The sequence below is a fragment of the Procambarus clarkii genome, chromosome 71, assembly GCF_040958095.1.
Source record: "Procambarus clarkii isolate CNS0578487 chromosome 71, FALCON_Pclarkii_2.0, whole genome shotgun sequence".
Classification (NCBI taxonomy): domain Eukaryota; kingdom Metazoa; phylum Arthropoda; class Malacostraca; order Decapoda; family Cambaridae; genus Procambarus; species Procambarus clarkii.
This window is the reverse complement of record NC_091220.1, coordinates 21,981,208-21,992,221: the sequence shown is the minus strand read 5'-3', so window position 1 is coordinate 21,992,221 and position 11,014 is coordinate 21,981,208. Positions and strand designations below refer to the sequence as shown.

The 11,014-nt window shown below is 35.5% G+C and overlaps 1 protein-coding gene across 1 annotated transcript; it reads left to right on the top strand.

Annotated features, from left to right (window-relative positions):
• Nucleotides 1-235: 235 nt before the first annotated feature.
• Nucleotides 236-10,063, top strand: LOC138356288 (mucin-2-like). The gene is made up of 4 exons (XM_069312262.1): nt 236-656; nt 5,840-6,049; nt 7,054-9,131; nt 10,034-10,063. The coding sequence occupies exons 1-4, from the start codon at nt 236-238 to the stop codon at nt 10,061-10,063; spliced, it is 2,739 nt and encodes a 912-aa protein (XP_069168363.1).
• Nucleotides 10,064-11,014: the final 951 nt, after the last annotated feature.

The following is an 11,014-nucleotide window of genomic DNA, read 5'->3' as shown; positions in this document are numbered from 1 at the left end:
TCGAACAAAAGGATCATTTGGATACAGGTAGAAAAACACTTACAAAGGCGCTGAAGTTCTTGAACCGAAAATTGGAGTACATTTAGCTTCTAATACTCATTCAATATTTGTTTTTGATTTTTGTTCATTATATCCTAGTTTAATTATTGACTATAATTTAAATCGAGGGTTCGTGACTCGAATTTTACGTTGTCAACTCCCAGAAGTTGATGAAAATTTATTTCATATACTTATTATGGATGAAGATCCTTATTTTGCTTATGTTAGTGTTAAAGCCCAAGAAGGAAAACCATACACTCAATCACCATTACGTCAGATATGTGAAAAATTAGTAAATGAACGAGGTATTATGAAAAAATTAGGAATGACCACTCAAGCTAACGCTCTTAAGATTATGGTAAATTCTATTTATGGGGCAATGGCGGCCATTAAACTACTCGCAGATAAACTGGTCCCATGCATGGTTACTGGTTATGGTTGGTATCATCTTAATCGAGCTCAACATTTTTATACTAAAGATGAAAATGGAATTGGAGCGACAGTTTTATATGGCGACACTGATTCATTATTTCTGAAGGTATCTCGTTCAGCAGGAACTGGAGATGAATTGGCTAATCGTTATAATACTAATCTCAGACAAGATATACCTTCTACATGTTATCTCAAACTAGCTTTCGAAAATGCATTTGGTGTTCTAGTGCTAATAAAAAAAAACATTATATGGCTATACAAGAAAGACAAGTTGGCAATAAATGTAAAATCAGTGGTTATAAAAAACGTATCAACCTTAGTAATCATCGTGACCCAACAAATTTATTGCAACATGTTCTTATGATTTTACGGGACAATGACCCAGCTCACATTTTTAAGAATATTAGAAATGAAGTAACACAATGGTTTAATCAAATAATAAATCAAAATGATGATGAGATCAACCACCAGCGCTTTTTGAGTACCATTAAAATTCGACCTCTTCATATGTATAAATCAACTAGTTGCATTCATTATTGCTTGGGAACTAAAATTGAACAACTTCATCCAGGTACAATAACAGCAGAAGGTGGTACTCATATTTCATACTATACAATGGTACTATTAGTACCAAGGGCTTTAACTTTACCCAAGGGTGTGTGTCTATGTCCAGCTATTACATATAGACCCCAAATACAAATAATTAATCGTTTAATGGGATTAATTTCTGATATAGGCCAAACTGTTAATGCCCTTATTCAGACTGCTGATTCAGAAAATGCGTCTCAATATAGTATAGAAAAGTTAAGCTTGGATTATCAAAAAAATGAAAGATATCAGCTCTATGAAAAACATGTTGCACATGGTTATAGAGTTTGTAATCTGAGTGCCTGTAAGCTTTTGTTAAATATTCCTTGCATTGAAATAACTTCAATATGGCCCTCATTTCATTACGAGTGTTTAGAAAATTAAAAATTTTATATGTCGTCTTTGACTAGAAAACATAAATGGTGGTATACTACTACTACTACTACTACTACTACTAATAATAATAATAATAATAATAAGAAAAAAATTCTGAATGTAATTTTATTTTACGTACAACTTTTCATTATGATAAGACCAAAAGAAAAATGTGGGTGACTCTAGATTCTGATTCTCAATGTCGAAAATTTAGCAATTTAAAAAATATATCACATTTTCTTTCTGGTAATGTAAGCAAACTGACACATTTGGTACCAACGATCTCAATGGTGAATAATAGCAATATTAATAATACAAACATTTTATTCACATTAAATTCTAACTGTTTCGAAGAGATGTTAGCCTTTTTTATTTTTGTTTATAGTTTGGAGTGTGATATGTATGATATAATTATGGAAAATAAACAAAATAAGATAGATAATGATGATGATCGGTGGTTAATTATATTACCATTTGTCGCCATAAGGCGAGACACATTGGCAGAAAATTCATATTATACATTTTATTAAAAGTTATATATATATATATATATATATATATATATATATATATATATATATATATATATATATATATATATATATATATATATATATATATTATTAAATATGACCGAAAAAGTAAGATTAATAATTCTAACACGAATTTTCTCAATCTTTCGTACATTACGCTTCACTGTTGGAGGTAAATCAAAAAGATTATTCCACGACCAAGAGATGGCTTCCTGAACCTTGCAGGAATTAACCTCACTGAGGACCAAGTCACTCTCCTAAATCTGGGCATAAACTGTCATGTTATGTCCAGACCGAGTAAAATGGCCCGGAAAGTAGAGTTGGAAATTCTGTTGGACGACATATTCGACCTCGAGACACAAAAGAAGGTCACTACCAAAGATACCTTACAAGCAGAACTTATTGCAGAAGGAGGAAAGAATCGAGGCAACTACAGAAGCACCATACTGTCCCCCGAGCTTAAAGCGGCAGCTAAAAGCCTTCGTGAGAACAAGGAGATAGTTGTCAGGAGAGGTGACAAGTCGCCAATATATGTCATTCTTAAAAAAGACGAATATCTGGCGAAAATGAACATCATACTCTCTGACCAAACTAAGTTCCAAAGGGTAACGAAGGACACTACAGCCGAATTAAAAGCAAAGGTCAACAAATTGATCGAAACTGTGAACGCCAAGAAATCCGGACTCCACCTGCCAAAGATCATTGGGGAATATAAACCTGGATATGCGTATGGAAATGTCAAGACGCACAAGCCTGGAAACCCACTTCGGCCAATCATTAGCCAGATACCCACACCCACGTACAGACTGGCGAAGCGACTCAACGGCCTGCTGACTCCTTATGTTCCTTGCGCCTTCAGCCTGAAGTCTCCAAAGGAATTTGTGGACTTACTGCGGGGCACACGGGCCACAGGGATAAGAGCCTCGTTGGACGTAGAATCGCTGTTTACCAACGTACCTGTGGACGAGACAATCGGAATGATAGCCGACAGAGTGTATCGTGATCCAGCCTGTACTCCTCTTGACATGCCAGAAAGTATTCTGAGGAAACTACTCCAAGCTTGTACTAAAGAGGCACCCTTCTTGAGCCCGGATGGGCACATGTATAAGCAAGTAGATGGGGTCGCCATGGGTTCTCCCCTAGGTGTCCTGTTTGCAAACTTCTACATGGGTACCATCGAGCAAAAAGTCTTAGTCGACATGAACTTGAAACCGGCCATATACTGCAGGTATGTTGACGACATTTTTACACAGGTACCTGATGTCAGACATCTGCAGGAGCTGAAGGAGGCATTTGAGCAGAGTTCCGTGCTGCGTTTCACTTACGAGACGGAAAAGGATGGGAAGCTGCCTTTTCTAGATGTAACAGTCATGGAAAAGGGCGGAGGTTTCCACACTGCAGTCTACACTAAGGAAACAAACATAGGAATGTGCCTAAATGCCAACAGCGACTGCCCCGACAGGTACAAGAGGAGTGTTGTTAACGCATACGTCGACCGTGCTCTCAGCCACAGCTCAGAATGGAAGCAAGTCGACGAAGAACTCTGTAGGGTAAGGCAGGTTCTAGTCAATAACGGCTTCTCCAATGGTTTCATCGAAGACATCATAAGAAGGAAAGTGAAAAGCCATGCAACCTCTGAAGAGACAACTAACACAACACCTATACCCCCTATTAGACTATTTTACAGGAACTTCTTTTCCACAGCTCATAAAACGGAGGAAAGGGTCCTGAAAGATATTGTTAATAGAAACGTTATCCCTACAGACAAAAATCAGAGGATACAACTGACGATTTACTATAAAACCAGAAAAACGGCCAGCCTACTCATGAGAAACTCTCCAGACACAAAACAGAACGCTTTAAAAGAGACTAACGTCGTCTATGCCTTCAAATGCCCACTTGGGGACTGTAAGCTCCAAAAAACCCAGTATATAGGCAAGACAACAACATCTCTTTCTAGGCGTTTAACGATGCATAAGCAACAGGGCTCCATTAAGGAACATATAATCTCTTCCCATAACCAAACCATCGCCAGAGAAATCCTAGTAAACAACACAGAAATCATCGATAGATACAGCGATAGCAGGCGGCTTGACGTTTGCGAGGCACTACACATCAAGAAGTCAACACCAGCAATCAACAGCCAATTATTGCACAACTATATTCTACCCACCTCAAGACTCCGCTCCAATATAGAAGCATCAAGAAATATGGACCAATAGGCTTTCTACAAACACTTCTATTCAATACCCATTGTTTTCTGTTCTGTCTTGTGTTGATACTTTTAATACCCTATTAATATCCCCTGTTCTGTCTTGTGTTAATGCCACATCATCCTTCCCACCTCACTCAAATGTAGATATAATATCAGAGAGACGTAAGTTCTAATCAGTTGTGTATTTGTGAAGTCTTTGAAAATGTAATAAGTTTTATGAAACGCGCCCGTGTCGCGTCAGACTAGAAATAAAAATGAATTTTGGAGAAGTGATTTTTGATTTACCTCCAACAGTGAAGCGTAATGTACGAAAGATTGAGAAAATTCGTGTTAGAATTATTAATCTTACTTTTTCGGTCATATTTAATAATATATGTCTACAGGAAAGACTGCTACCAAAATATACTAATATATATATATATATATATATATATATATATATATATATATATATATATATATATATATATATATATATATATATATATATATATATATAAATATATATTTTTTTTTTTTTTTTTAAAGTCAGTCAGTATATAATTAGGATATCAAAAGTTCATAACTCATTATATCATTTTGACCCTTTCATACAATGAATACCTCAGGATATTATGGTCAATATTTACCTTCTACTACCTATCCACCAGCAGCAACAACACAACTACAGCAACAACAAACAATAATTCAGGCAAAAAATGCAACCTCAATCACCAACCAACGACTACAGATGGAATTTATCAATCTCACCCTCCTCCCCCTAAACTTCAAACTGAAGAAAAGTATTATAGCACCCTCAACTTTATCAACGAAGATGAAGAGGTTATGGAAATTATTGCAGAAATGCTGAACAAAGCTTCAAGTTCGAATTATTATATACTTCCCAATGAGCCACCCAATATTCACAAAAAATTGATAACCATCGAAAATGTAAGAGAGTTGAATAAAAACAATATTTTAGAGAAATTAACTAAATTTAAAGAACAATATGAAAAACTCGGTAATTCTGTATTTGAAGAAAAAATCAAGGCAAATAACCAAAACAACATGAAATATTATAGAATTAACAATGATTATTTAACTAGCCTAACCGTTAAGTTGTTGGAGGTCAAATGTTTTATAGTTTCGGGAGGAACAAAATTTGGCTTAGTACCTAATAAGATTGGAAATATTGAATTCGGTGAAGATATTCAGAAAATATTTGAAGAAAATCTAATCCAACCAATAGCTGAGGCATTAAAAATTGATAAACCTTCCCAGGGTAAAATCTGGAGCGCATCAATGTATATAGATGGTCATAAAGATAAACAATGTTCTTTAAAATGTAATGAAATACTTATACAAAAACAGCCACAATTTCAGAACGAGTGTTTGCGTCAACGTATAAATTTAGGTGTTCAATTTTGTCCTTTTGTGGCCAACCCTAAAGAAGATGAAGTTTACATGGGTTCGCCGCTAGGAAATGTTTACATCAAAAATTCTAAAATATATGGGATTGGTCGTAACCGAATCCCTTACTCAAGTGAAACCTTTGTTGAAATTAGAGAATCTCCGTGTCCTGTTAATGCTTTAATTTCATTTGGTTTATCTGAAATTGGAGTTTTTAATAACAAAATAATTCTGTATCTACGTAATTTAGATTCTGTTTTTTATTCAGATGTCCCAGCTAACAATATCCGAAATCAAGCCTCTGATGCAATTAAACAAATTCTTTTAACTAATAATAGCATTAGGAAGAAACTAATGCCCAAATATAAAGATATTATTTCTAAAGTAATAGATGAATTTCAGGTAGAAGAACCTATATGTAATGGAAGTGTCACAGCAGAAGAAACACCATTCAAACGAATAAAAATTGAGGAAAAAAGTTAACGAGGACGATTTTAAAGAGGCAGAGAAGTGTAATTTAGATGTGGAAAATAGTAAAATAGTAGCTCCTTTAGTTGGAGAATTAAATGAAGAGGAGAATTGTATTAATTATGAAAATCAAGAGGAAGCAGCATTAAATTTCCTTAATATGTTCTAATAAGAAATTATACATTAAAAATGATAATGTAAAACTAAAAATTATTAAAAGAAATTAATAGATTTTCGTATTATTCCAATATGCTATATTTTTTTTTAACAAAACTAAATTCTATTTTTTTTTTTTTTAGTAAATCACCATTTGTAAGGAAATTTGCCTAAAAATTTTGCGAAATTCTTCTGAAATTGGTAGGTAAATCACATACTGGGAGCAAACAAGATTTGATATTAAAAGATAGTTGAGTGCTTCCGGCACCAACACCATGGAGAGAGGAGATAAAAAAAGATCCTCCGGCTCCTTTTCTTTACAGTGGCACGCTGCCTCCCGGAGTGAGCGGACGTGTGTGTGTGTCTCTCTCTCACACAGGCTAGTGCTGTTAACGGGGTTTGTGCCTGCTACGCTGGCAGTGTCTTGTGCTCGATTTTCCTAGTGGACCATATAAATATAGTAAATCACAGCAAATTTATTTCATTTCTTCTGTGAATTTTGATCGATTCACATATCAACCTTTTCCTGACACTAAAAGAAAATGAATGTGCTAATACTCATATTAATAGTTGGATTTACCAAAAGTTGTATGTGGTCCCAAAAGAAAAACACAACTACACCAATTACATCTTCCCACTTAATTGTAACGGATGAAAATGAGAAAACATCAACAGCCCCTCTAACATCATGGGAAAATGATACAGTGACGGAAACACCTACATTTGTCTCACTAATGATAACTTCAGAAAATGAGAGAGCAGCTTACAACACAACAACAACTAAAACCAAAAAGATAACTAAACCTCTTATTAGCAACTCAACAACAGCCAAACCAAGACTGGTAGTAATATCAACAGAAAATGATACTGATGAGGAGACAGCATCCACCCCTCAAGAAAGCCCATCAACTTCAGATGAAGAGATAGAAACTACTCCACCCTTAACAACAACAACAACAACAACCACAACCAATGATACTGATGAGGAGACAGCATCTACCCCTCAAGAAAGCCAGGCAACAACATCATCAGAAAATTATTATAACTATGAGGAGACTGGGCCAGGTGAAGGTCGGGGACGTCCGCTCTGTCTGGCCAACTGTTCTGAACCGAGCTCGGACCGGCGTATCTCCGTCCCTTCGGTAGACGCTAGGCTGCGTGGGCGTGTTCTCAAGCGGCGCGGCGTGCCCACAACAACAACAACAATAACCACAACCAACGATACTTATGAGGAGACAGCATCTACCCCTCAAGAAAGCCAGGTAACAACATCATCAGAAAATTATTATAACTATGAGGAAACAGAAACTACTCCTCCCTCGACAACAACAACAATAACTACAACCAACGATACTTATGAGGAGACAGCATCTACCCCTCAAGAAAGCCAGGTAACAACATCATCAGAAATTTTTTATAACTATGAGGAAACAGAAACTACTCCTCCCTCGACAACAACAACAACAATAACCACAACCAACGATACTTATGAGGAGACAGCATCTACCCCTCAAGAAAGCCAGGTAACAACTTCATCAGAAAATTATTATAACTATGAGGAAACAGAAACTACTCCTCCCTCGACAACAACAACAACAATAACCACAACCAACGATACTTATGAGGAGACAGCATCTACCCCTCAAGAAAGCCAGGTAACAACATCATCAGAAAATTATTATAACTATGAGGAAACAGAAACTACTTATCCCTCGACAACAACAATAACCACAACTAACGATACTTATGAGGAGACAGCATCTACCCCTCAAGAAAGCCAGGTAACAACATCATCAGAAAATTATTATAACTATGTGGAAACAGAAACTACTCCTCCCTCGACAACAACAACAACAATAACCACAACCAACGATACTTATGAGGAGACAGCATCTACCCCTCAAGAAAGCCAGGTAACAACATCATCAGAAAATTATTATAACTATGAGGAAACAGAAACTACTCCCTCGACAACAACAACAACAATAACCACAACCAACGATACTTATGAGGAGACAACTTCTACCCCTCAAGAAAGTCAGGTAACAACATCATCAGAAAATTATTATAACTATGAGGAAATAGAAACTACTCCTCCCTCGACAACAACAACAATAACCACAACCAACGATACTTATGAGGAGACAGCATCTACCCCTCAAGAAAGCCAGGTAACAACATCATCAGAAAATTATTATAACTATGAGGAAACAGACACTACTCCTCCCTCGACAACAACAACAATAACCACAACCAACGATACTTATGAGGAGACAGCATCTACCCCTCAAGAAAGCCAGGTAACAACATCATCAGAAAATTATTATAACTATGAGGAAACAGAAACTACTCCTCCCTCGACAACAACAACAACAATAACCACAACCAACGATACTTATGAGGAGACAGCATCTACCCCTCAAGAAAGCCAGGTAACAACATCATCAGAAAATTATTATAACTATGAGGAAACAGAAACTACTCCCTCGACAACAACAACAACAATAACCACAACCAACGATACTTATGAGGAGACAGCATCTACCCCTCAAGAAAGTCAGGTAACAACATCATCAGAAAATTATTATAACTATGAGGAAATAGAAACTACTCCTCCCTCGACAACAACAACAATAACCACAACCAACGATACTTATGAGGAGACAGCATCTACCCCTCAAGAAAGCCAGGTAACAACATCATCAGAAAATTATTATAACTATGAGGAAACAGAAACTACTCCTCCCTCGACAACAGCAACAACAATAACCACAACCAACGATTCTTATGAGGAGACAGCATCTACCCCTCAAGAAAGCCAGGCAACAACATCATCAGAAAGACCGGCCACGGCCACAACACCACCACCATGGGAAAATGATACAGTGACGAAAACATATACAGTTGTCTCAACAGAAGAAATAATAATTATTAAGGCAACTACCCCATTAACAACCGAAGAAAGCCAGTCAACTTTCGAAACAACAGAAGAAACTCCTAAAGAAGAAACCACTGACTCAACAACACCAAATGACACACAAGAAACAATTAATATCAATTCGACTGTTCTTATTATTATTATTATTATAATTCCTATTTTTTTGATAAGTTTAGTAGTTTTCATTTGGATTTATAATAACTTCTCATCTTATACAATAAATGAAGATATAGAATTAAACCACTCTAATCAGGTTAAAACGAAATATGATTTAATAAAAACAAAATTTTTCTAATCAATTTCTTGCTCAATAATTTCTGTCTTAATGCATTTATTGAATGATTAAAAGCAAAATAAATATTTGATAATTTATTATTCCATTTTTTTTTGTGCACACACACACACACACACACACACACACACACCCCGGTCTGGTATTCTATTTACAGTATTAACATTTAAATTTATCCAATAAGAAGGTTAATTTGTTTTTTAAAGTTTCGAGGCCTATTAGCATAATATTTTCAGGCTTTAATGCACCTGAACTTTCAATATTGAAATAAAATTGTTTTCGTTTATTACAATCTTCCAGAAAATAAGAAGAAGTGTTGTTACAGCAATCAAAATCTATATTAATTGACGGATTCCATTTGGCGTGGTTTTTGCCAATCCCCTTGATAGCATATGCTTTTAAGCATAATTCTTGTCCATTATTAAGTTTAACCAAAGGAATTGGGATTTCTTTGTGAAAAGATGGTATTATATCAGATGTTGTTATGAGGTATTGTTTGTCTTCACGACATTTAACATCCAAAATAAATTCTACTGCACATTTCGTACAAAAGTTAATACATTGACATTTCCATGGAATCTTTAATTTATTAATGAATTCATCTGAAGGTATTGGAATTAGACCTAGACGATGAATAATGAACTCATCACTTAATATAGTTGTATTTTTTTAATTTGAACCCAATCAATGGCTATAGTAGGAGTCTCAGTTATAAAAATCTACCGCAATCTATTTACTAGAGCTAAATTTATATTTTCTATTTTAAATTGTATCATGCCAGGTGATAAATCTAAAATTTTAATTGTTATCTGATCTGTATTGATAGCCATGTCTTGAAATAATATTGTTTTGAATAAACCGTTTACTTAATATATAGTATGTAAGGTTACAATATATATTCATTTTAGGAATAAAAAAAAAACTTAAATTATCATGGAATACCGGAAAACCATACCCAGGTCATACATACAATTATCACTCTTTACCCATCATCAGTCATCCATCCCTCACCCATCTGCCCCTGGCACTGGTCCAAGAGCAAGGGTCACTAATTCTCTTCAACTTTGAGGAAATAATAAGTAAAGTTTATTTATCTTTCCTTCTAATTTTTCGACATTTTAAAATTACTAAGGGACCTTGGGTATCCCCACTACCATCAACATCAACATTATTATCAGAATCTTCATCATCACCCATATTTCTATTGTTATCAGTGTCATTAATTTCACAAGTCTCTCTATTGATCTTAGCATATCTGAAATTATACTTAATATTATTAGTATTCATTTTTTGGGAAGATGCATTATCATAGTTTTTTTTTTTTTAGATATATACAAGAGTTGTTACATTCATGTACAGCCACTAGTACGCGTAGCGTTTCGGGCAGGTCCCTGGAATACGATCCCCTGCTGCGAAGAATCGTTTTTTCATCCAAGTACACATTTTTACTGTTGCGTTAAACAGAGGCTACAGTTAAGGAATTGCGCCCAGTAAATCCTCCCCGGCCAGGATACGAACCCATGACATAGCGCTCGCGGAACGCCAGGCGAGTGTCTTACCACTACACCACGGAGACTGTAGTCTAATGC